Genomic DNA, 26,117 nt, shown 5'->3' with positions numbered 1-26,117 from the left:
ACTCACAGTGCCCCTGGCACTTCCAGGCTCAAGCCCGTCTATCCCTAATCCCCGGCTTTCTCTTGGCTGCCCTGCTTCCTTCTGAGGAGTGCAGCTCTGCTTGTCCTGCTCCAGACCCACGGCCCCTCTGAGAAAGCCTCCTCCCAGGTCTTTCCATAGCATCAGCCTCTTCACTTGGGTTCCTTCCCTTGCAGCAGGGTCTCCGTCATGGGTTCACTCACCACCGCAGCATCTCCTGCTGGCCATCCCAGGGATTAGCTCTGCCAGCCAGTGTACCTGCCCCTGGAAATGTCTCTCCTATGCTCTTCTCTGCCTGCAGACCTACCTCAATCCAAATGCCACAGTGTCTGCTTCATGCCTCGGCCCTCCAAGCATGTCACCCTCTGAGCACCCCCATTCTGGGGTTAGGTATCACCGTCCACCAGTCAAGCCACTTCCCCAGTACCACGTGGGCAGTACCCAGGCCCACCCACTCCTCCAGGTCCCAGCCGAGGGTCTCTGTGGATAGCTGCCTCCTGCTGCACCTCCTTAACTTCCATCTCTGCTGCTTCAGTTCTCTGGCTCACTTCCCAAGTCCCAAACACCCAGCCTGGAGCTGCCCCTTGCTTCCCTCAGTCCCTGCCTGCCGTTGCCATGGTCAAGGTGCGTCAGGTCTCTCAGCCTCCCACAGGCACACTCACAGGCCAGAAAGGACCATCACGATAATTTGGGCTGACCTCTTGCACATTACAAGTCTCCGAACCTCTCCCACCCACTCCTGTAACAGACCCAGCCCCTGGCCGAGTTACTAATAGCCTCAAATCATGATTTAAAAACTTTAAAGTTACAGAGAGAACCCACCATTCACGCTAGTTTAAAGCTGCAAATGACCTGTGACCTGCAAAAGAAAATGACACGTACGCAAACTCACACAAACACCGTGGGTCTTTGCAAACCTGACCTGAGTGCATCTGCCAAAGCAGGTCTTTGCCCACGAAAGCTGATGCTCCAAAATATCTGTTAGTCTGTAAGGTGCCACAGGACTTCTTGTTCTTTTTGAAAATACAGACTAACACGGCCGCCTCCCTGATAGCTGACCTGAGTGAAAATTCTTTCCCAGTCTCAAATATGGCAGTCAGTTAGACCCTGAGCAGCTGGGCAAGCCCCACTAGCCAGACACCTGGGGAAAAGGACTCTGTAGTTACTCAAAGCCCTGCCCAATGAGTACTGTCCTGCTTCCAGCAGCTGGGAATTTTGGCTACTGGCATTCACCAGCCAGGAACATGCCATTGTAGAGAGTCCCATCACACCATCCCTCCATAAACTCATCAAGCTCAGTCCTCCCTCCTTGAGCTCCCAGTGGCAATGGAGGTCTGCCTTCACCTGCAGCTCCTTTTATGTGCACTTGCTGGGCCCTCATTGGCTGCTCCACGCAGCCTCCCTCTAACTGGCTGTTTTCTGCACACCCATTTTAGGCTCCTAGGAAGACTCACCTCCTCTGCTGCTTTATTGATCAGCGTGTGGCAGATACATGAATCCTCCATTGACAACTTCTTCTCTGGTGTGGGGTGAATACCCCCTCACAGTTTCCATAGCCTTTCTTGAAGCCCTTCTTGAATCCTGGTGGGCTTCCCCCACCTATATCATGGGCCTATGAAAGAGCGATCTCCTAGCAGATTTCTTTGGGTTCCCTCTGCCAGAACCAAGAGCATTGTCTTATCATCCCTAGAAGTCACACGACTCACACATTGCCTCCCCACAAATTCCACCCCTTTCCACTCCTAGCTTCGCCACTGCTTTGTTGCTGGGTTGCCTAACTTCAGGCACTCCCGCTCAGGAAGCTGTACCCTGGTTAGAATGGAAAAAGCTGCAGCACCCACTCTGCTTGGCTGTAAACTACAATGACAAGTGCAGTCACAGAGAAATGTAGCAGCTGATGTGTTTCCTTCTGACCCTAGAAGTGGGTAGTAGTGACATCGGCTGGGTTTGCCTTGTTGCTAAGAACTATACTAGTGATCCCTTTTGCACAGGTGTTGATCCAACGGCCAAAGGGTGAATTAGCTGTCAAATACCTGAGCAAGAGCTAGGATGTGCGCTTCTGGTCAGCTAGCAGGGCCTGAGGTACATCCTGGTCAGCTAGCAGGGCCTGAGATACAGTAGGATCTCAAGATTTGCGAACTTAATATTCACAAATTCAACTATTTGTGAGTGGCCCGTGGCCGCTTTCCCCGGGGCTTCAGGCAGGAGCGCCAGCAACTGGGCTCCGGGCAGGAGCCATATTCATGAAATTCAATGACTCTGAGACCCCACTGTATTCCCTGCCTTACCTCCGAACCCCTCCGTCCTTCCTCACTGCAGACACTTTGGTTTCCACCATGCTCACCTCTGTCTTCAGCTGCAGCGAGCTCCTTCTCTCTGGCTCTCACACTGTTCCCATTGAGTCCAACTGATGTGTGGCCGCTAAAGCCGTCTCTTCCCCCGACGCTAATTCCTTCAGTGCCTGCACTAGCTCCCTGTCTCCTGCCCATCTCATTTAGCTGCGTCCCAAAGACTCCAACCCTCTGCCCTGTCCACATGTCCCCTGTGCCCTGTTCTGCCAGTGAAACTCACTTTGTTGTCCTCTGGTCTCCATGTCCCATGGAGGACCACAACTTTTCTCCTACTGTAGTACCCAGAGGCACTGAGACCTCGTCTGGGGCGAGTGAAGCCTCTGCTCTACAACCTTGACTGAGAGCCAGCAGGCCTTTAGCTCATTTGGTAGAGTGCAGGGCTTTAGACTCTCTCCTTGCAAGTTCTATTCCTGGTGCTGGCAACCTGGGTCTGTTGGCATTACACTATTACCCCTCTGCCTACAGCATGCCAGGTGGCAGTATTGCTTCCTTCCTCAAATCCCTCCCAAAGCTTCATGTCTTTCTGCTAGCGTCTCCCATCACAGGACCCTGCACAGCTAAATACCAGGCTTGCAGCATAGAAATGACTTGAGGCCTAATCCAAAATCTCCTGCTGTCAGCAGGCAGATGCCTATTGACCTTGCTTGGGTATGGATCAGGGTCGTAATGCTGCTGTGCAGAGCCACCAGTGGCTACGTCTACACGTGAAGCCAACATCGAAATAGCTTATTTCGATGTAGCAACATCGAAATAGGCTATTTCGATGAATAACGTCTACACGTCCTCCAGGGCTGGCAACGTCGATGTTCAACTTCGACGTTGCGTGGCACCACATCGAAATAGGCGCTGCGAGGGAACGTCTACACGCCAAAGTAGCACACATCGAAATAAGGGTGCCAGGCACAGCTGCAGACAGGGTCACAGGGCGGACTCAACAGCAAGCCGCTCCCTTAAAGGGCCCCTCCCAGACACAGTTGCACTAAACAACACAAGATACACAGAGCCGACAACTGGTTGCAGACCCTGTGCCTGCAGCATGGATCCCCAGCTGCCGCAGCAGCAGCCACAAGCCCTGGGCTAAGGGCTGCTGCCCACGGTGACCATAGAGCCCCGCAGGGGCTGGGGAGAGAGCATCTCTCAACCCCCCAGCTGAAGGCCGCCATGGAGGACCCGGCAATTTCGATGTTGCGGGACGCGGATCATCTACACGGTCCCTACTTCGACGTTGAACGTTGAAGTAGGGCGCTATGCCGATCCCCTCATGAGGTTAGCGACTTCGACGTCTCGCCGCCTAACGTCGAAGTTAACTTCGAAATAGCGCCCGACGCGTGTAGCCGCGACGGGCGCTATTTCGAAGTTAGTGCCGCTACTTCGAAGTAGCGTGCACGTGTAGACACAGCTAGTGTGAACTAGTCATTTGCAGAAGGCTGAGCAGGCTCAGGCTGAGACAAGTGCTCATGCAGCTAGTAAAAGTGCCAGCCTATCTCTGCACCCTGGGTAGTTTGACAACCCCAAGTGCAGACTGAAATAGTTGTTACCGTTTCCAGGCACAAGGAATAACAATTCAGTGTACTTTCAGTCGGAATGATTTTTTCATTGATAGTAGGGGAAGAACAGCACAATAGGGAAGAACAGACGGAAAGTTTCTGGAGAGAGTACAATGTGCGCATCTCCTTTGTAACAAGCTGCGCCAGCTTTGCACCACAAAATGGCGGTTGCCATTCCACTCAGGCTCCTCAACTACGTCCTGACAGTTAAGTTGCTAAATACATGACATTCCTCCCCTGAAATTTTTAAATTAAGTCCTAAGGGAGCCTGGTGTTTACTTAGTGGCTGACAGCGCCAGTCAGGAGGGCCAGTAGCTTGTCCTCTAGCTCCTTCTTTGCATGTAGAGAAGCACTTACATCATCTTTAGGCTATTAAAGAGCATGAATGTTTCCCTTCCCAGCAATCATATTGTTACCTGATTTCATTTCAGTGCCTTTCCCCTTCTTGAGCCTATCTCCCTGAACAGCTGCTTAACAGCATTTTTACCTTTCCCTGCTGTGCAGTTGGTTTTGATCCCGCCTGAATAACATTTCACCTTTCTCCTTTGTCATTTAATTCCCAAACTCTCTGTTCTGGGCTTAAAGCCCCAGCAGACATATGTTATAGGTTTTCTGCTCTGGCCCTGATTCAGAAAAGCATCACAATTACAAAAAAAAAAATCACATAAGCATTGACTTCAATGGGAATTTAAGCACGTGCTTAAAATTAAGCACTTTCAGGTGTTTTCCTGAATATGGTCAACCTAAGCACATGCTTAGGAGTTTTCCTGAATTGGGGTCTTCGTGCTCTTCTTTAATCTACTTCTTTTGCTAAATCTGTTCTGCCGTTGGTTTGAAAACACATATACTGAAGCACATCGGTTCCTAAAACAGGAGGGTCTCAACTTTCGCCAGGGTTCTGTGTTGAGAACCCTCGCGAATGTTGAATTTCACAAATAGGGCAGCCCCTGGCTGCCGGGGCTCCTGCCCGGAGCCTGGGGAAGCAGTGAGTGCTGGCATTCCCTGTCCAGAGCCCCAGGGGAAGCGGCAGCTGCCAGCACTCTGTGCCCAAGAGCCCCAGGGAAGCAGTCGCTTGCAGCCACTTGCGAATAGTTGAATTCAAGAGCAAATGTTGAGGCTCTATTGTACAATAACAACCTCCCTGCAAGGCATTGTATCTAGTTCTCCTCTGCAGTTTTCCTGGCGAAATTTCTGCTCTTGTCTTAAAAACTAAGATAGATTCTATTAGGGTACATCTACACTAGCCAGGAGATCCACCTGGTCAGGGTTGATCTTCTGGGGTTTGATTTTGCACACCCAGTAGGGACGCACAGAATCGAACTATCGGGGTCAACAGTCAACCCCTGTACTCCTCAGTCTCGCGAGGAGTAAGGGAGGTCAGACAGATAAGTCAACTGTAGATACGTTGATTCCAGATACCCAGTTGCCAAAGCTGGAATTGTATATCTATGGTTGACTGTAAGGTCTAGTGCAGACCTGCTCTTAGAGGGATAAACAAATGGGTTTACCATCTTCTCTGTTAATTAACAAACCATCTTTATAATTACAGAATTAGTAGAAAATTGACCCAGTGTTGCTCCAGTAGTTAAGTGACACAAGGTACCTCCCACACCCTGCTCCTGCTGGGTTGGGGGAAAACCCCACAAATCGGGGGGGGGGGCATGGGGGGGGGCCACAAGCTTGGCTTTTTGCCCCAGCCCAGCTGCAGAGGGGGTGAAGGGGAGTGGGATTGGGGGCCACAGCTTTTTTCCCCAGCCCCAGCACATGGGCTGATTAGATTGAAGGCAAAGGCTCTGAGCCGGGCCTAACCAGCTAGCAGCTCTATAAGAAGGCAGCCCCAGTGAACCCTCTGAGCAGTGAACAGGAGCAGCTAACAGGGAGTTTGCCTGGGAGTTCGCCTTCGGGAGGAGCCACATACCTGTTTTCGTCTTTCTTATACAGTGTTTCTCTTGTGCCCTTCAAGGCGGCACTAGAAACAAATAAGGGATCTCTGAAAAGGGAAAAGTGGAGAGTGACATGGCTGGTGAGAGGTCTGTTGTTGTGACCTGCATGTCATGTGCCATGTTTGTCTTTCTCCCGAACGATAGAAGGGATTTTCTCTGTACCAAGTGTAAGCTGGGAGCCATTTTAGAAGAGAAGGTTAAAGGACGTGAGGCACAAATATCAACCCTCAGGTCCATCAGAGAGGGTGAAGACTTTCTGGATAGAAGGCAACAGATGATACTGCAGGAACCGCAGGCTGCCCAAAACAAGGAGGAGAACTGGAAGCATGTTACCTCCAGGAGGAGAAAACCAGTTCAAGTCTCTCCAGTTCCAGTGGAGTTAAGTAACCGCTTTCAGCCTCTCCATAGGTGATACGGTGGAGATAATTGGGGCTGATACTTCCCAGGGATTGTATCTGAAAAAGTCCCCATGGTTTAGAAGGCCTGGGATGCACAGTCCTAGGGATGGGAGTTCTATGACCACCACCCCTAAGAGAAAAAGACGAGTGGTGGTGGTCGGGGACTCCCTCCTAAGAGGGCTGGAGGCATCCATCTGCCGCCCGGACCTAGAATCCCGGCAAGTTTGCTGCTTGCCTGGAGCTAGAATTCGAGATATTACAGAGTCGCTGCCAAAAATTCTTAAACCTGGAGACTATTACCCCTTCCTACTTCTTCATGTAGGAACCAATGATACAGCCAAGGACAACTTTGCCGAGATCACAGCAGATTACGTAACCCTTGGGAGAAAGATCAAGGAATACAGAGCACAGGTGGTCTTCTCATCTACCCTCCCTGTGGAAGGAAGGGGTCCGCGTAGGGATCGTCAAATCACAGAGGTAAATGCGTGGTTGCGTAGGTGGTGTAGCAGGGAAGGATTTGGTTTCTTTGACCATGGGATTCCGTTTCGTGAACAGGGATTGCTGAGAAGAGATGGGAGTCACCTCGCTAAAAGAGGAAAGAGCATCTTTGCAGGCAGGCTTGCAAACCTAGTAAGGAGGGCTTTAAACTAGGTTTGTCGGGGGAAGGTGATACAAGCCCGGAGGTAAGTGGGGAAGGAGGAGGGAACAATCAAGTGGGTTTCCTGGGTGAAGAGGAGAAAGTGGACCAATCGACCCCTTCTCTAAGATGCTTGTACACTAATGCCAGAAGCCTGGGGAACAAACAGGAAGAATTAGAGGCCCTGGCACAGTCACACAAGTATGAGGTGGCTGGAATAACGGAGATTTGGTGGGACAATTCGCATAACTGGAGCAGGGTCATGGAAGGTTATAAATTGTTTAGGAAGGACAGACAGGGGAGAAAAGGAGGAGGAGTTGCGCTCTATGTGAGGGAGCCGTATGATTGCTCAGAGCTCCAGTATGAGGAAGGAGAAAATCCAGTTGAGTGTCTTTGGGTTAAGCTCAGAGGTGGAAGTAACAGAGGTGATGTTGTAGCTGGTGTCTGTTATAGACCACCAGATCAGGGAGAGGAGATAGATGAGGCTTTCTTCAGGCAGCTTAGTGAAGCTTCCAAATCACAGGCCCTGGTTCTCATGGAAGACTTTAGAATCATAGAAGAGTAGGACTGGAAGGGACCTCGAGAGGCCATCGAGTCCAGCCCCCTGCCCTCATGGCAGGACCAAGCACTTTCTAGACCATCCCTGAAAGCCATCTATCTAACCTCTTCTTAAATATCTCCAGTGATGGAGATTCTACCACCTCCCTTGGCAATTCATTCCAGTGTTTGGTCACCCTAACAGTTAGGAACTTTTTCCTAATGTCCAACCTGAACCTCCCCTGCTGCAATTTCAGTCCATTGCCTCTTGTTCTATCCTCAGAGGCAAGGAAGAACAAGTTCCCTCCCTCTGCCTTATGACACCCTTTTAGATACCTGAAAACTGCTATCATGTCCCCCCTCAATCTTCTCTTTTCCAAACTAAACAAACCCATTTCTTTCAGCCTTTCTTCATAGGTCACGTTCTCTAGACCTTTGATCATTCTCGTTGCTCTCCTCTGGACCCTCTCCAATTTCTCCACATCCTTCCTGAACTGCGGTGCCCAGAACTGGACACAATACTCCAGCTGAGTCCTAACCAGCGCAGAGTAGAGCGGGAGAATGACTTCTTGTGTCTTGTTCACAACACACCTGTTAATGCATCCTAGAATCATGTTTGCTTTTTTTGTAATAGCATCACACTGTTGACTCATATTTAGCTTGTGGTCCACTATAACCCCTAGATCCCTTTCTGCTGTACTCATTCCTAGGCAGTCCTTTCCCATTCTGTATGTGTGACACTGATTGTTGCTTCCTAAGTGGAGCACTTTGCATTTGTCCTTATTAAACTTCATCCTGTTTACCTCAGCCCATTTCTCCAGTTTATCCAGATCCTTTTGAATTATGACCCTATCCTCCAAAGAAGTTGCAACCCCTCCCAGCTTGGTATCATCTGCAAACTTAATAAGTGTACTTTCTATGTCAAAATCTAAATCGTTAATGAAGATATTGAACAGAACCAGTCCTAAAACAGACCCCTGCGGAATCCCACTAGTTATACTTTTCCAGCAGGATTGAAAACCATTAATAACTACTCTCTGGGTACGGTTATCCAGCCAGTTGTTCACCCACCTTATAGTAGCCCGATCTAAGTTGTATTTGCATAGTTTATTGATAAGTATATTATGTGAGACCGTGTCAAATGCTTTACTGAAGTCTAGGTATATCACATCCACCGCTTCTCCCTTATCCACAAGGCTCGTTATTCTATCAAAGAAAGCTATTAGATTGGTTTGACATGATCTGTTCCTAACAAAACCATGCTGGCTGTTCCCTATCACCTTACCACCTTCCAAATGCTTGCAGATGATTTCTTTAATGACCTGCTCCATTATCTTTCCTGGCACAGAAGTTAAGCTGACTGGCCTGTAGCTTCCCGGGTTATTCTTGTTCCCCTTTTTATAAATGGGTACTATATTTGCCCTTTTCCAGTCTTCTGGAATCTCTCCCGTCTCCCATGATTTTCCAAAAATGATTGCTAAAGGCTCAGATACCTCTTCTATCAGCTCCTTGAGGATTCTAGGATGCATTTCAACCTTTTGGAATAAAAAGTTGTCTGCAGTGCAATCCAAGAATCTATTGGACAGTCTGTCCCCTGCTGTATTAGTTTCCCAACATATACCTGGATAGTTAAAGTGCCCCATCACCACCAAATTCTGGGCCCTGGATGATTTTGTTAGCTGTTTAAAGAAAGCCTCATCCACCTCTTCCACCTGGCTAGGGCGCCTGTAGTAGACTCCTAGTAGGACCTCATCCTTGTTTTTTACTCCTCTGAGTCTAACCTCTGAGTCTAATCATCTGGACATTTGTTGGGAGACCAATACAGCAGCACACAGACAATCCAGGAAGTTTTTGGAGAATGTTGGGGTTAACTTCTTGGTACAAGTGCTGAAGGAACCAACCAGGGGCCGTGCACAACTTGACCTGCTGCTCACAAACAGGGAAGAACTGGTAGAAGAAATAGAAGTGGGAGGGAACCTGGGATGCAGCGACCACGAGATCATAGATTTCAGGATCCGGACGAAAGGGAGAAGGGTGAGCAGTAACATACAGACCCTTGATTTCAGAAGAACAGACGTTGATTCCCTGAGAGACCAGATGAGCAGGATCCCTTGGGAAATGAAGATGAAGGGGAAAAGAGTTGAAGAGAAGTGGCAGTATTTTAAAGAAGTCTTACTGAACGCACAGGAGCAAACAATCCCGCTGCGTAGTAAGAAATGCAAAACATGGTAGGCAACCAGCTTGTCTTAACAGTGAAATCCTTAGTCAGCTTAAATTCAAAAAGGATGCATACCAGAAATGGAAACATGGACAGTTGACTAAGGAGGAGTATAAACATATGGCTGGAGAATGCCGGGCAGTAATCAGGAAAGCGAAAGCACAATTGGGACTGCAGCTGGCAAGGGATGTGAAGAGTAACAAGAAGGGTTTCTACAGGCATGTGAACAATAAACAGGTTATCAGAGAAGGTGTGGGGCCATTACTGGATGAGGGAGGTAACCTAGTGACAGATGATGTAGGAAAAGCTGAAGTACTCAATGATTTTTTTTGCCTCAGTCTTCACAGACAAATTCAACTTCCCCATGACAGTCCTAGACATGCAGTATGGGAAGGTGGAGGGCAGCCATCTGTGGGGAAGGAACAAGTTCTCAGCTATCTAGAAAAACTAGATGTGCACAAGTCCATGGGTCTGGACTAAATGCACCCCAGGGTACTGAAGGAATTGGCAGAGGTCACTGCCGAACCTTTGGCCATTATCCTTGAAGACTCTTGGAGATTGGGGAAGATTCCAGATGACTGGAAGAAGGCAAATGTAGTGCCCATCTTTAAAAAAGGAAAGAAGGACAATCCAGGGAACTATAAACCCATTAGCCTTTCCTCAATCCCTGGGAAAAGAATGGAGGGAATCCTCAAGGAATCCATTTTGGAGCACTCGGAAGAGGGGAAAGTGATCAAAAGTAGCCAACATGGATTCACTAGGGGCAAGTCCTGCCTGACTAATCTGATTAGCTTCTATGACGAGGTAACAAGCTCTGTGGACATGGGGAAGTCAGTGGATGTGATATACCTTGACTTCATCAAGGCTTTTGATACGGTCTCCCACAACATTCTTGTCCATAAGTTAAGGAAATATGGATTGGATCCTTGGACTATAAGATGGATAGAAAGCTGGCTTGATGGTCGGGCCCAATGGGTAGTGGTCAATGGCTCAATATCTGGATGGCAGTTGGTTTCAAGTGGAGTGCCACAAGGCTCAGTTCTGGGGCCGGTGTTGTTCAACATCTTTATTAATGACCTGGATGAGGGACTGGACTGCACCCTCAGCAAGTTTGCGGATGACACAAAACTAGGGGGAGAGGTAGATACGTTGGAGGGTAGAGAGAGAATCCAGAGGGACCTGGATAAATTGGAGGACTGGGCCAAAAGAAATCTGATGTGGTTCAATAAGGAGAAGTGTAGAGTCCTGTACCTGGGGCGGAAGAATCCCAAACATTGTTACAGGCTGGGGACCGACTGGCTCAGTAGCAGTACGATGGAAAGGGACCTAGGGGTTATGGTGGATGAAAGGCTAGATATGAGTAAACAGTGTGCCCTTGTAGCCAAGAAGACTAACGGCAAACTGGGGTGCATTAGGAGGAGCATTTCAAGCAGATCTAGAGAAGTAGTTATTCCTCTTTATTCAGCACTGGTGAGACCACATCTGGAATATTGTGTCCAGTTTTCGGCCCCCCAGTATATAAAGGATGTGGATTTGCTGGAGCAGGTTCAGCGAAGGGCAACAAAAATGATTAAGGGTCTGGAGCACAAGACCTATGAGGATAGGCTGAGGGATTTGGGCTTGTTTAGTTTCCAGAAGAGAAGACTTAGAGGTGATTTAATAGCAGCCTTCAACTTTCTGACGGGGAGCTCTAAAGAGGAGGGTGAGAAACTGTTCTCAGTGGTGTCAGATGGCAGAACAAGGAGTAATGGTCAAAGTTGAAGAGGGAAAGGTGTAGGTTAGATATTAGGAAAAACTACTTCACCAGGCAGGTGGTGAAGCATTGGAATGCGTTGCCTAGAGAGGTGGTGGATTCTCCATCCCTTGGGGTTTTTAAGTGCCGTCTGGACAAGGTCCTGGCTGGGATGACTTTGTGGGGGTTGATCTTGCTTGAAGCAGGAGGCTGGACGAGATGACCTCCTGAGGTCCCTTCCAGCCCTGTGCTTCTGTGATTCTGTGGGGGCTAACTGTGTGGGGGGACTGCGGGGGGCAGCAAAGCTCCCCCTGCAAGGTGCTGTGGCCAAGTGCCAGGGGATTATGGGGGTTGGGGTAGAGGGGCACTTACCTCTTCTGGCAGGATGGAGACCCCTGTCTCCACATGGCCATTGTTTTCCTGCTGTGGCTGCCTCAGGGGTCACTCTGCTGTATCACTGTTCTCTGCGTTCGCTGCCCCTAGTGGTGAGTCTGAAGTATGTCAAACCTCTTGTTGTTGCCCCTCCCTTCCCACAGTCTGGGGAACTCTGGCATTTCAGGCATTTCCCACTTTCCAGGCACAGCCAGACGCTGACCTTGGTTTAAGTTAGCGTAAGAAGACCAAATTTCATGGTTGTAGATCTTACGGTTTAAGAGGAGTTCTTGAACAAATATAGCACTGACAGACAGACAGACAGACAGACAGACAGACTCCAAAATATATAGCAAATAGAATACTAGGACGGGAAGGAGCCTCGAGAGGTCATTGACTCCTGCCCTCTGCATTCACAGCAGGGCCACGCACCAACTAGACCATCTCTGACAGATATTTATCTAACCCGTTCTTAAATATCTCCAACAATGGAGATTCAACAACCTCCCTAGGCATGAGCCTGATTCTCATTTATGCTAAGTTTACACCAATCTGGCAGTGGAAATGAAATACACACACATAGCAGTGTAAAGGGGCCTTGGATCGTGTCTACACTTGCAAGTTAGGTTAGTATAGCTATGTTGCTCCTGGATGTGAAAAGTCCATACCCCCCAAGAATGTATCAATGCTTGACCTAAACCTCAGTGTACATGAGGACATCCGACTGGTTTCCATTGCTTGGGCAGCTGGTGTTCTTACATTGATGGAAAAACTCCTTCTGTTGCTGTAGGCTACACCCACACTACAGAGTTATGTCAGCACAGCTATGGTGCCGTAGTTATACCAGAGTAATCCTCTTCTTCTTCTGCCTCCGTGATTGGTTAAGGAAAGCAGACCGCGCGGCAGCCCCCTTCCAAAATTTCACACCCCTGCTCTGTGCACCCTTGCTCTAGGGCACCGTCTGACCTTGGCCTTCCTTTGGAAGCTGCCAGCAAGGATGCTGATGGTGACAGTGGGTTTATAACGTGGCCGCCTCCCCTCTGGGCCCTGGACTGAGGACTAAGCCCTGGTGACGTAGAGGTGAAAAGTTCTAGCAGTGCCCTGTGCCATGCAGCCTGTTCCAATATAATGCCAGAGGCAGTTGCCCATTCTGTTGTTCTAGCTACTAATGAAAAAGTTGAACTGGATTCAGTATTTTCTAACCTAAAAAGCAGGGCAGGGCCCAGGAGCCACAGCTCTCATTCAGCCTCCCTGAGACCAGTCACAGAAGTCAGAGAGGAGCTGGAAAGCCCCAGCAGTGAGTCAAGGACATGAGACAAGTGTTTCTTCTGAGCTCTCGTCCGCAGTGGGCCCAGAGTGTGAGTGAGCTGAGCACGCAGCAATGAGTCAGAGGGCAGATTTGTTCCCCAGGAGGAGACCAGCACGATGGCAGCACGACAGGCGAGTGGATGGCACAAGAGGGGGAAAGAAACCAGGAAAATATTCTCCTCTGGCGTTTAAAAGAGAAGAGCCTGGCTGCTTCTCACGTGGTCTCTCCTGAAGATACAGGAGTACCGTCCCACAGAGCAGACAGATAAATGATAAACTCTGGGGATCACAATCAAGAGCTAAATGGGACTCCAGATCCCAAAGGTGGCAGCAGCAGTGTTTTACCCAACGACAAATCTGTCCTGACAGAAGGAGGCACTGGCACTGGTAGGGGTATTCAGCCCTCGCTCTGTTCCCTTGGAAAGGCAGAGTCAGGCCTGGCTCTGGAGTGCCCCTGGTTCACTTCTGTCGGCGGCCTCGGAACCCACCACCAACTCCCTAGCTGTCTCTGGCAAGGCAGCACACATGCTCAGCCAAACAACGGTGCCGATCCCCTTTACCTGAACTCCCTCCCAGACCACACAGCCCCTCCTGCACCCCAGTCCTCTACCCCACACGCCCTTCTGCACCCAACCTCCATCCCAGACCCTGCACCCCCCGGCGGGAAAGTGCGACGCTTGACCGTTTACCAAAATCTTGGAGTGCCCTCCCCTACAATAATTATTGCCTCCCCCCTGCTTTAGCCAATCCAAGGCTGTTCCTGGAAATCTATCCTTCATGGCTTTTTCCAGTCTAGTTTTACATATCTCCAGGGATGTCATGACCCCCACTGGCTAATACATTCTAGTGCTTCTCAGCAAGGGGCGTGTGTACCCCTAGGGGGACACAGTGGTCTGCCAGGAGATCAGATCTCAAATCGCAGCTAGAGATTTGCTTTGTTTTACAACAGCCTCCATAAAAAGCACTAGCTAGTGAGTACAAACTATCAGAGGGGTAGCCGCGTGAGCCTGGATCGTCAAGAACAAAAAGTCCTGCAGCACCTTATAGATTAACAGATATTTTGGAACAGCAGAAATGCAGCACTTTTACAGACTAACAAAATGATTTATTCGGTGATGAGCTTTTGTGGGACAGGTCCACTTCCTCAGATATTTTGAAGCATAGGCTTTTGTGGGCAAAGACACGTTTTGTGAGATGCATCTAACGAAGCAGGTCTTTGCCCACGAAAGCTTGTGCTCCAAAATATGTTAGTCTATAAGGTGCCACAGGACTTCTTGCTGTGTTTGAGTATAAACTAAAATTTCCCATAGACAACTGCTTGCTTATCTTGCTGTGTATTCTGCACACTAAAACATATATAGAATATTTGTATTCCGGTTGATTTATTTTACAATTGTAACCTCCAAGACACTGAGACCACTGACAAGGAAGAGTGAAGTCTCTGCTTTACAGCTTGGCTCAGTAGCTGGTGGCCTTGAGCTCATGTGGTAGAGCCCAGGGGTTTAGCTACAAAGGTTGTAGGTTCAATTTCTCCTGCTGATGACCTGGGTCAGTGGTGTTCCATAACAATGCCAAAACAAATCTGATGTGGCTCAACAAGGAGAATTGTAGAGTCCTGCACTTGCAATTGAAGAATCCCAAGCATTGTTATTGGCTGGGGAGTGACCGGCTAAGCAGAAATACAGTGTAAAGAGACCTAGGGGTATGGTGGATGAAAGGCTGGGTATGAGTAAACAGTGTTTCCTTGTGGCTAATGGCATATTAGGAGGAGCATTGTGAGCAGATCTAGAGAAGTGGTTGTTCCCCTCTATTTGTCACTGGTGAGGCCACATCTGGAATACTGTGTCCAGTTTTGGGACCCCCAGAATACAACGGATGTGGATGTGCTGGAGCAGGTTCCGCAGAGGGCAACCAAAACGATTAAGGGGCTGGAGCACAAGACCTATGAAGAGAGGCTTTGAATTTGGGCTTGTTTAGTTTACAGAAGAGAAGACTGAGGGGTGATTTAATAGCAGCCTTCAACTTCCTGAAGGGGAGCTCTAAAGAGGAGGGTGAGAAACTGTTCTCAGTGGTGACAGACGGCAGAACAAGAAGCAATAGTCTTAAGTTACAGAAGGAGAGGAGTAGGTTGGATATCAGGAAACTATCCAGGATGGTGGTGAAGCACTGGAATGCGTTGCCTAGAAAGGTGGTGGATTCTCCATCCCTTGAGGTTTTTAAGTCCTGGCTGGACAAGGTCCTGGCTGGGACGACTTAGTGGGGGTTGATCCAGCTGGAAGCAGGGGGCTGGACTAGATGACCTCCTGAGGTCCCTTCCAGCCCTATGATTCTATGCATGCAGTTACAATAAGCAAGTCAGCACTTTTCCAGTACCAGTGTGCTGTGACACTTTTAGCTTTTTTGTCTGATTTGGTAAGCTAGTCGTTTTTGAGTGAGGTGAAACTTGGGGTACACAAGACCAAGCAGACTCCCAAAAGGGGCACAGTAGTCTGCAGGCCGACCGTCAGGGAGAGGTGGTGACAGAGAGGGCAATGGCTCGGGGTCCGGGCAATTTAAAAGAGCCTGGGGACTCCCATCTGTGCAGCTGAGCTAAGGTAGACTCGCTGCTCACCCTCCCTGTGCTCTGCTCCTGAAGTGGCCGATGTGGCCCTGCACAGGGATGACGTGTGTGTGGGGGGGGGGTAGAAGGGGCCACATGACCCCCCAAATGCCATGGGTGGGAGAGGCCATACAGCAGCTGATATGGGGCTCGTGGGGCTGGAGGGCTGACGCCAGCAGCAGGGTCCGCACCAGCACTTTACTGTCCCAGCTGTGCTGCTCAAGGGAGGGGGCTGGACCACCCCACACTCCCCAGCAGAAGTGGAGCAATGTGGCAGCCGGGGGAGCAAAGGAGCTGGGGACACCTTGCTCTGCTTCCCCCACCATCTGCTGGTGAGTGGAGGGGGCGGACCCCTTCTGCTAGCACCAACCCTCTGGCCCTGCTATTCCCCAAGCCACCTCAACTAGGGGCGGAGGTGGGTGGAGCAGAGCAGGGGCGAGAAGAGGCAGGCTCATGGCAGAGCAACAGTGGGGAGGGGTAGAGCAGGGGAGGGAAGAGGCAGTGTCTGAGGCAAAAAGGGGTTTTCCTAGCCCTTCCCTGGGCAGGAAGGGTGTCACATGGCTGGTGGCTCCCCAGGTCTCTCTTCCTCACCAGTCACCTCTGTCCTGCAGCCTTGCTGTCTCCGTGTTTTGCCCCGTCCCAAGCACTGACTCCACACCTTCCGCTGGCTGAGAATTGTGGCCAATGGGAGCTGCAGGGGCAACGCCTGTAGGCGACGGCACATGGAGAACCCTTTACTCCCAACTCCTGCCAGGAAGCCACGGCCAGAGAGTTGTGCCAGTCACTTTTGGGAGCTACCTGAGGTAACCGCTGCACCCCAATCCCCTGTCCCAGCCTACAGCCAGCACCCAGAGGCCACACCCCTCCCACATCCAGACTCCCTCCCAGAGCCTGCACCCTGCATGCTCTCCGGCACCCCAACCTTCTGCCCCAGCCTGCTGAAAGTGAGTGAGGGTGGAGACAGGAAACAATGAAGGGAGAGTGGATGTGGATGTGAGGGTTCAGAGAAGGGGTGGGATGGGAGTGTGTCCTCAGGGTAGGGGTGGGGCAAGGGTCTTTGGCTTTGTGTGATTACACTGTTGGCATCCTTACCAGGCAGGCATGCTGACATCCTGGCTGTGCTGGAAGAATGTGCCCAGCCGCACAAGTGGCAGCTTGCTGGGCACCAGCTAGGCAGGCACAGCACTGCCTAAACGTCAGAGGGAACACATCTGTGCAGGTGCAGCTTGTGCGTACACAGCAGCCCGTTGACTGTTCTGCCTTCGGGCCCTGAATTGCTGTTGGCAGGCCTGGTATTCTGGAAAGGTTGAGAGCCACCGCTCTGCTACATATCTCACCCTCAGGAAATGTATTCGTCTTACGATTTCCTTACATTTGTACCATCTGCAAATTTGATTACTTCACTGTTTCCAATATCAGAGGCGTAGCCGTGTTAGTCTGGATGTGCAAAAGCAACGAGGGGTCCTGTGGCACCTTATAGACTAACAGAAATGTATGAGCATAAGCTTTTGTGGGCAAAGACCCACTTCGTCAGATGCATCCGACGAAGTGGGTCTTTGCCCATGAAAGCTTACGCTCCTGCGTTTCAGTTAGTCTATAAGGTGCCACAGGATCCCTTGTTGCTTTTTCGTTGTTTCCAGGTCATTTATGAATGTGTTGAACTGGATTAGTCCCAGTATGGATCCCTGTGGGCATCGCTATTTACATCTCTCCATTCTTAAAACTTAACATTTATTCCCACTCTATGTTTTGTATCTTTTTAACAGCTATGGATACATGAGTGGGACCTTCCCTCTTATCTCATGGCAGCTTCCTTTGCTGAATAGCCTTTTGTGAGGGATCTTGCCAAAGGTTTTCTGAAAATCGAAGTATTCTATATTCACTGAATCCCTCTGGTCCACATGCTTGTTGACTCCCTTAAAGAATTCTAGTAGATTACCCTTTACAAAATCCATGTTGACTCTTTCCCAACAAATTGTGTTCATATATGTGTCTGATTGTTCTGTTCTTTATTATAGTTTTAGGGCTGGTACTGAATTCAGGCTTACTGGCTTGTAATTGCTGCAGTCTTCTCTGGACCCTTTTGTGAAAATTGGCTTCAGATTAGTTATCCTCCCATCATCTGGTATATAAACTGGTTTAGATGATGGATTACATACCACAGTTATGCAATTTCACATTAGAGTTCCATCAGAGCTCTTGGGTGAATACCATCTGGTCCTGGTGACTTATTACTGTTTAGTTTATTAATTTGTTCGAAAACCTCCTCTAATACTTCAATCTGGACATATCGTCAGATTTATCACTTGAAAAGAATGACTCAGATTTGGCACTCTCCTTCAGATCTCAGCTACAAAGACCGCTGGAAAGTTTTATACACAGTGACTAGCATAATGGGACCCTGATCTCCAGTGAAGGTTCTAATTGCTCCTGTAATTCAACTAATGTTTGTATAGCTAAAATAAGAACAATGGGTTGCATTATAGAAATTCTATAATCTCAATTTTGCATGCACCATGTATCCTTAACAGAATTTAAAAATATGTTTAACTGCAGCAGCACAATGAAAAATACTCCACCACTAATACGTTTGAAGAGCACAAAATGTTGCTAAGTGAAGTAGATTATAAACAACTAGATTGTGTAATTTGGCCTGTATACTCTCCAATGCAGGGATTGCCTTTTTGTATATAAAGTTGGAGAGTTTATGGCCAGAGAGAATTGTGAAATAAATTGGTCTGACTGCCTGCATATCAAAAGCCCTTGGATGTCACCAAACTAGTTTGTACAGCACCTAGCACAATAGGCTTTGCATCTTGAACATCGGAGTCCCAGACAACCCGGCCATGCAATGATTAAACTACAGGGGATGAAATGTTGGGTAGGGGGCCCACATGATGTAACTAAGAATGCTGGGGTGCCGCAGCACACGCTGGCTTGAAGCGGTTTCCATTACGTTCAGGGTTTACAGAAGGGTTGATAGCTCTAGCTTGCTCCATGAGAGTCCTGGAGTTTCCAGGATTTAAAGAGGAAAGATTATGTCAGGTGATCAGACCTGCAGGAACGCACCCAACCGAACTGGCAGCCCTAGTTTGCAGTGGGACTCGCAGCCCCCGCAGCCCCCACTGTACACCTCGCGCCTGGTGGGGGGCTGGAAGACGCTAGGACAGCATTAGATTGAAATGGGCAGCGACCGGGGAGAAGCAGGCGGCTCGCAGGGCTTCCTGAGTGCTATGGACCGGGCCTTGCCCAAGGGTGGGCTGTGGCTTCTGCACTGCAGCCCCTGGCTCCCGCGCAGAAACTACATCTCCCAGCAGCGCCCGGGCGGAGGGCGGAGCTCGGCGCTCCGGCCCCGCCCCCGACGGCGCCTGGTTGGCTGCGGCCGGGTGAGGTCAGGTTGTCGATGGTGACGGGGGGACGCGGCGGAGCTGCCGCCAGAGCCGGAGCCTCAGTCGGTGTCGGGAGCCGGAGCTGCCGGGGCCATGGGCTGGCGGGCGGGGGCCGCCACTCTGCGCACCCAGCCTGCCGCGCGCTAGCGAGCCGCCGGCGAAGATGGCGGAGAGGTAGGTGCGGGTGGAGGGGCGTCCCCGACCGTCGGCACCTGTTCCCCCCGCGCCTGCACCCCCCCCCCCGTTCCCCTCAGCCTCCCCTCCCCTCCGGTCAGTGCCCCCCACTCGGAGCCCCCTCCCCCTCCTGGGGTCTGTCCCCCCGCGCACCTCACTGCGTCTTCTCCCTCCCCTCTGTGTCCCCCTCCCCTGGCTGGGGTGGTCTCTGTGTCCTCCCCTCTCAGCTCCCTCCCCACGTGTCCCCTCCCTCTCCTGGGGTCTGTAGCCCCCCATCATCCCGAACTTGCTCCCCTTGTGTCTGCGCCTCTTGCTGGGCAGGGATCCGTGTACCCCCACACCCTCAAACCCCAGCATCTCTATCTCCTCTGTACCCGCCCCCCCCAACAGCTCAACCTCCTATGTCCCCTCCCCCACTGCTGGGTTGGGGTCTGTCTCCCCTCCTCAGAGCCCCATCCTGCTTTCCCCTGCTGGTGTGGGGTTCTTTGGGTGGGGTCTGTGCTGTGGGGTGGTGGTGGTGGTGGTCTGGTGCAGTGGTATTGGGTCTTGATGTCCTGTCTGATATGGGGTGTGGATGTCTGACAGTCTGTGCGGGGGAGGCTTGCTGGGGTATTTAAATAGGGGTTTATGAGGCTGTGGGGTAATATATGGCACCGGGACAGGGATGAAGAGGCAAGTGCAAACGAGGAGAAGCTGGATTTGGAGGGCATGTACCTGTGGCAAATGATGGGGTGGGAGATGGGTGTTGGCAGGTGCATGCTGATCCTGGGTAGGGATGCATATTGGTATGCAGAAGGTATAGAGCGTGTAGGCTAGGGTGGAGGGACATGGAAGTCCATGAGGTGCTGATTATTTTAAGGTGGTGAGATGAGGGGTGTACGGATATAGGGGGAAAAAGGGGGCATGCATGGTTCAGACCCTGATAAGGTCTGTTCAGTGGTATTGTGGTGAAGGGCGTGTGGATTATAGGGCTGCAGTGGGATGTGTTGGGTGTGTGTGTTGGTGTAGGGTGGGGCATGTGCATCGGAAAATGAGTTATTTGTGCTGGAATGGGTTTTATTTATTTTACATGTGCAGTACTTGCAGCCCTCTGGTTGTCTGTGCTGTACTGCCTGGTTTCTCCGTGCTGCATGCTGCTCAGCAGCTGTGTTGCTACAGCTACTTCTCCCTCTGCTTTCTGAGCCCTGCATTCTTGAGCTGCAAAAACTGCAGGATTTTTTTCTTTCTGTGTGATACCAGTTTAATCAACCCTCATGTGACCTCTGCAGAGAAACCCATAGCTGTCATTTTCCTACACCCCACCTGGCAAGCAGAGCCTGGGTGGCTTTTAGAAAAGCCATTAAAGGGAATTCATTAGATGAGGTCCTAGGTGCATGAAAGCAGCAGGTGGCTGGAATAAGGTTACGCTTCAATGTGTTTACATCTGGCCCAGTAGTAAACAAGGTGTGGTGCTGTGATTCAGTGCACCAGGTGTGGTGGTGTCTCTGCAGGTTTTTGCACACCATTGACTGTCTTCCCATGGTTGCATGTGCCCATGTAGTGGTTGCACTAAATGCCGATATAACTGCATGTTCGTTATAAACAGTGTGATTGCAGTTCACTGAAAATCTACTGCCTTAATTTGCACTGATGCTGAGTGCTAATTTTTTTGATGTGGGGGGGAATCTGCACCCTTACACTTAAATAATTCGGTTTGATTTTAGAAGTGTCCATCTCTCTGTGGTAGGAGCTGGGGGGGGGGGGGGGGGGGAGAAGAAACTGGAAACAGTTTCTAACAGTATAGCATTCATGGGTGTGACCTGCTATCTGTAAGATTCAGGCTGTGGCTGGGCTGTACTGGGAGACTATATTAGATCTGTTCTTATGTTGAATGTCTTCTTGTAGTACTGGTGTTAGGATTTTGTAATTGATTTTAATTGATGAAACTGCTTGTTTCTCCTGCACTATTAACTATGCTCTAAGTGAACCATAAAGAATGGATCCAGGAGATGGGGATCAAGGTTCCCACTGCTGATTATCCTCCTTCAGTCACAGTGAAGTGATTGTATGGGATATATCCACGTGACCCTAATAAACTCATGCACAGACTTGGTCCTGGAGGAAAGCGGACTCCTTTCCACAAGTCTTGGCCAATACATGCTAATGCCATTTATACACAGGGATGGAATTGATTTTTTCTTAGAACTCTGTGAAGTGGTTTCTGTCAGCACCTTCTGGGGGCACAAAGTCCTAAATATTTACCATTTGGGAGAGGACAGGTGGCAGAGGAAGGCCTTTTGATCTCTTTGTTTCAGCACCCAGGGAGCTATGGGCAGCATTTCCTACTGAAAACCCTTGCCTATGGATTTAGCTGCCATGGGAGATCAGATGGACCTAGAGCTAGCTTCTCTGTGAGCCTTGTTTCCACCCCCTCACAGGTCTTAGGGATGATCTCTACTCTCTAGCCGAAGAGCAGAAGGCCACTAGGGAGGTTGATCTGGTTTGGGAAGCATCTGAAAGAGGGAAGGGAGAGGAGTTGTGGTCCTTTCGATAGAATTGAAGTTGCTTACGTAGAGGTGCATGAGGTATGCTTTTGCCTATGCTCACATTATTTACTATTTTGTCTGTCTATAAGGTGGCTGTGGTCTCTGGGTGTAGTCCATGTGGCTTAAATATGGTCACAAACAGTTCTAAATCTTAGACAACTGACCTCATCTCCTTCAAAGAGCCCAGGATTTCATAGTTCATAAGCAGATATAATTTGGTAGAGATGCAGCAGGATATAGTTACATGTATTTTTATTGGGTGCATGTCCTTTATTGAGAACATCCTGCCCCTGGCTACCTACAACCTTACTATTAGGATGATGATATGATAGGTACAAGGTTTGGTCAGAGATGGACAGTCTGACCTTGAAAGTCATTGGGGCCCTCGGCCATTGATGGATTTGTGAATAGTGGCCAATAGCAGAGAGGTAGCCGTGTTAGTCTGTAGCTCTCAGTGGCCAGTATGTTGAATTCTTTTTCCTGTCAACTGGTGCAGGTGGCTGAGCATGGATGTGCTGTGTTATTGTCTTGTCCGATTCAGGAGGACAGCTGTCCCTTATGGTAATTGTAACCTCCAAGTGGTTTTCATGGTTAGTCCAAGATTGATTTTATTACAATGGTTAAATCTGGAGGTAAAGGAGCAAAAGAGTATAATCTTGGACAGCCTTAGGAGGATTCATAGGTCTGGGTGAGATGTCTGGACATGATGAAACTGGCGATATAGAAGCAGTGAGACATCTAAGAGCACAACGTTATGGGCCATGACTGGTAATGGTGAAGCTGATTATAATTAACCTAATAAAATAAGGTTAACCAGTTTGCTTTCATCTAAGTTTGACCTCTCCCAGACACCAGGATGTTGGTGAAGGATGCCTGGGTCTGATGAAAGCAACAAGTCCAAGGGCACCTTATAGGCTAACAGATGTGTCTGAAGAAGCGGGTCTTTGCCCACAAAAGCTTATTCTCCAAAATATCTTTTAGTCTGTAAAGTGCCACAGGACTTCTCATTGTTTTTGAAGATACAGACTAACTTGGCAACCCCTCTGGATCTGATAAGAAGACTTAGTGCCACAGATGCATTATATCCCTTCTCTTCTTTTGTATTTTAATTTGAACAGAGCCTCCCTTAGTTTGGTGGACTCCCATAATTAGAATGTTTCACAGTCTTTCTGCCAATCCTGCAAACCCAAGATGTTCTTTGTCTCATGAAAGCCAGGGGTCTTTTATAGCTTCTCTAATAGCTCTTTCTTTTGCACTCCCTGTGGCAAGGTAAGATGACCAAACCCAAATGAGAATTTAGGATTGGCCCTGAGGGGTGGTGTGTAACCTCCCTTCCTACAGAGCCTCTCTTGTGCAGGATTTGAGTTCTGATGCTTAGTTCCATCATATACCCATTTGCCAGGGCTAGTGTGGGGGAGAGAGAAGAAAAGGGCCAGCTGCTCCAGGGCCTGTTGATGTAAAACGGTCCAGGGCTTGTGGCTGCTGCTGGTACCATGGCACTAGCTGGAGCCCCTGGGGCTTTTAAATTACTGCTGGAGTCCCAGATGGTGTGGGCCGGGCTGTGCTGAAGGGTTCTGCCTCAGGCCTTGCCCCTTCTGGAGGCCAGACACCACCACCACCTCCCCCCCCGGCCCAGCTCCAAACACACACGTAGACTAGGGAGCTGCGTCTACACTACAGCATTCTGTCCACAGAAGTTACTGTCGGAAGATCTCTTCTGGCAAAACTTCCCTCGACTGAGTGGGCCCACACACAAGCGGATTGAAAGAGTGATCTCCTCTGACAGAGAGCGGCTGGACAGAATGGCCAACCGGAAGTACAGAAGACAGGGCTGCCTGGGGACCTGGAAGCTCTGCCGGTTGACAGGGCCCCCTGCGGCATCTATGTGGCTTTTTAGTTGACACAAACTGTCAACAAAGGTGTTATTCCTCACGGTGGAGAGGCAGAACGTCATTGGTGAAAGTGCTGAGTTTTGTCTACAGACTGTCAACAAAACACATCTTGTGCGTAGATGCTCCATGAGTTTTGTCGATGAAACCCTCCAGTGTAGATGAAGCCAGGGCCTAGCGAGTAGGTCAGCAGCCCTGATATTTGCTCTTCCTAGAGTCCATCAGCCCTTTTGTAGTTTCTCATGCCCATTCCCCTGGTACTTTTGGGAACCAGAACTATAACTAACAAGAAAAGGGAAATCTGGGCTACTTGTCGAGAAGCACCTTCCTGATAATGACAATTGCTTGGCTCTGATGTTTTCCACCACTGCTGTAGGGGGGTGCCCTGCCTTTTGCACGCTTTATAGTCTACACATAAAAGTTCCAATATCTAACCATCCTGTCCTCCTTAGTAGGAAGATGGGCTGCCAGGACCTATTCCTGGTGTTCTCTTTCATCTGTAATTGATATGGTGCTGACCCATTTAAATTGTTTAGATTGGATGTTGGAAACAAAAACTTCAATCAATAAATTGGGGAGCAGCTCTGTTAGGCTACGTCTACACGTGCACCCAACTTCGAAATAACTTATTTCGATGTTGCGACATCGAAATAGGCTATTTCGATGAATAACGTCTACACGTCCTCCAGGGCTGGCAACGTCGATGTTCAACTTCGACGTTGCTCAGCCCAACATCGAAATAGGCACAGCGAGGGAACGTCTACACGCCAAAGTAGCACACATCGAAATAAGGGAGCCAGGCACAGCTGCAGACAGGGTCACGGGGCGGACTCAACAGCAAGCCGCTCCCTTAAAGGGCCCCTCCCAGACACACTTTCATTAAACAGTGCAAGATACACAGAGCCAACAACTAGTTGCAGACCCTGTATATGCAGCACGGACCCCCAGCTGCAGCAGCAGCAGCCAGAAGCCCTGGGCTAAGGGCTGCTGCCCACGGTGACCACAGAGCCCCACAAGGGCTGGAGAGAGAGTATCTCTCAACCCCCCAGCTGATGGCCGCCATGGAGGACCCCGCTATTTCGATGTTGCGGGACGCGGATCGTCTACACGTCCCTACTTCGATGTTGAACGTCGAAGTAGGGCGCTATTCCCATCCGCTCATGGGGTTAGCGACTTCGACGTCTCGCCACCTAACGTCGATTTCAACTTCGAAATAGCGCCCAACACGTGTAGACGTGACGGGCACTATTTCGAAGTTACTGCCGCTACTTCGAAGTAGCGTGCACGTGTAGACGCAGCCCTAGGGGACTGGGATTTGGAATTCTTAAATGCTGTCCTTTTTATCACTGACTTACTCTGCCTTTGGACAAATCATTTAAACTCTCTGTGGTACTAGTTTCTGGCTGTAAAATGTCTGTAATGAGCATGGCCTACCTTACTGGGATGCATATAATTAAGCAAATATTTGATCTTTTGAAATCCTTAGTGCTGGAGTAGCACCAAGTACTAACATACTCATTCCACAGTTACATTCCTGCTGTAGAAATTTGACCAAATGAACAGCCTCAACTCAAGACACTGGTGAATTCTCTCCATTCAGAGCTGTCAAATATTTACAAAGATATGTTCTTATATTAAACTATCCTATTCATGTGTTCAGACTGGCCAATCTAAGAATTCGTGCCTGAAACTTCCAAACTAGCCTGCCTAAGGTAAGATGCTTCAATCCCGATTAGGTTATTTACTTTTTGGCCTACTGGTTCAAAAGTTTTTTGGCCTCTCTGTAGGGATTTTTTTTCCCCCAAGTTTAACTTATAGCATAGGTGGCATCTTCATCAGCAAGTACCTTGGTTTGGGTTGATTTATTTTATGAACCGTCATATGGGTTTTGATTACCAATTCTGTTAGTCTTGCTATGATTTTACCAACTGTAAAACTGCACGCTTGTTGGCTTGTGCCGATTCCCTTTTTGCAAGGGGAAGGTACCATTTACCTTCTGAGGTGACTGCATACAAAGGTGGTGATGTGTAGTATTTTAAAAACAACAAAGCTGATAGAATGTTTAAAAAAAAATTCAAGTGCCCAGGCTAACCCAGGTGTAAAACAAACATTTGTTAGTGGGGTTGTTAGTTCACATTCAACTCCACTGACATTCTGGGCCCTGGTTCTGAATCATTGGGGCATGATTAATTGAGGCGTAAGAGTTTGTTTGTAATCACTGTACAATAATAGTAGCATCCCATGCATTCTTACAACATATTTGTTGTAGAAAACTTTGTTGTCCCCTCCTCCATGTCTCTTGATGAGGTTTTCCTCTGCTTAAGTTCTGAAATGATCCTACATTAACCGTTAGACTGTTTAAAACATTTGTTATTCCTCTCTTCAGCAATGATGCTCTCCCTCTTGCCCTTTTTTGCTTCAGTGATTATTACCTTACATGCTCTAGATAACTCATTGAACTTAGACTTCTCCTTTGCCTC

The 26,117-nt window shown here is 49.3% G+C and overlaps 2 protein-coding genes across 5 annotated transcripts in view; one reads left to right on the top strand and one right to left on the bottom strand.

Moving 5' to 3' along the window:
• The window catches only part of GFUS (GDP-L-fucose synthase), a 107,646-nt gene that overhangs the window by 74,922 nt on the left and 6,607 nt on the right, over window positions 1-26,117 (bottom strand). The window lies entirely within an intron of this gene.
• The window catches only part of ARHGAP39 (Rho GTPase activating protein 39), a 369,615-nt gene continuing 362,585 nt past the window's right edge, over window positions 19,088-26,117 (top strand). For 3 of the 4 annotated variants that reach the window (XM_074986536.1, XM_074986535.1, XM_074986534.1), the window contains exon 1: window positions 19,088-19,223. In XM_074986536.1, coding sequence (XP_074842637.1) covers window positions 19,213-19,223 — 11 coding nt within the window. In that variant the 5' untranslated portion in view covers window positions 19,088-19,212. The remainder of the gene's footprint in view (window positions 19,224-26,117) is intronic. The other variant, XM_074986537.1, reaches the window with a different exon arrangement.

The sequence above is a fragment of the Carettochelys insculpta genome, chromosome 2 (assembly GCF_033958435.1).
Source record: "Carettochelys insculpta isolate YL-2023 chromosome 2, ASM3395843v1, whole genome shotgun sequence".
NCBI classification, from domain to species: domain Eukaryota; kingdom Metazoa; phylum Chordata; order Testudines; family Carettochelyidae; genus Carettochelys; species Carettochelys insculpta.
The sequence above is the reverse complement of the archived record's forward strand: the minus strand, read 5'-3'. Positions and strand labels throughout refer to the sequence as shown.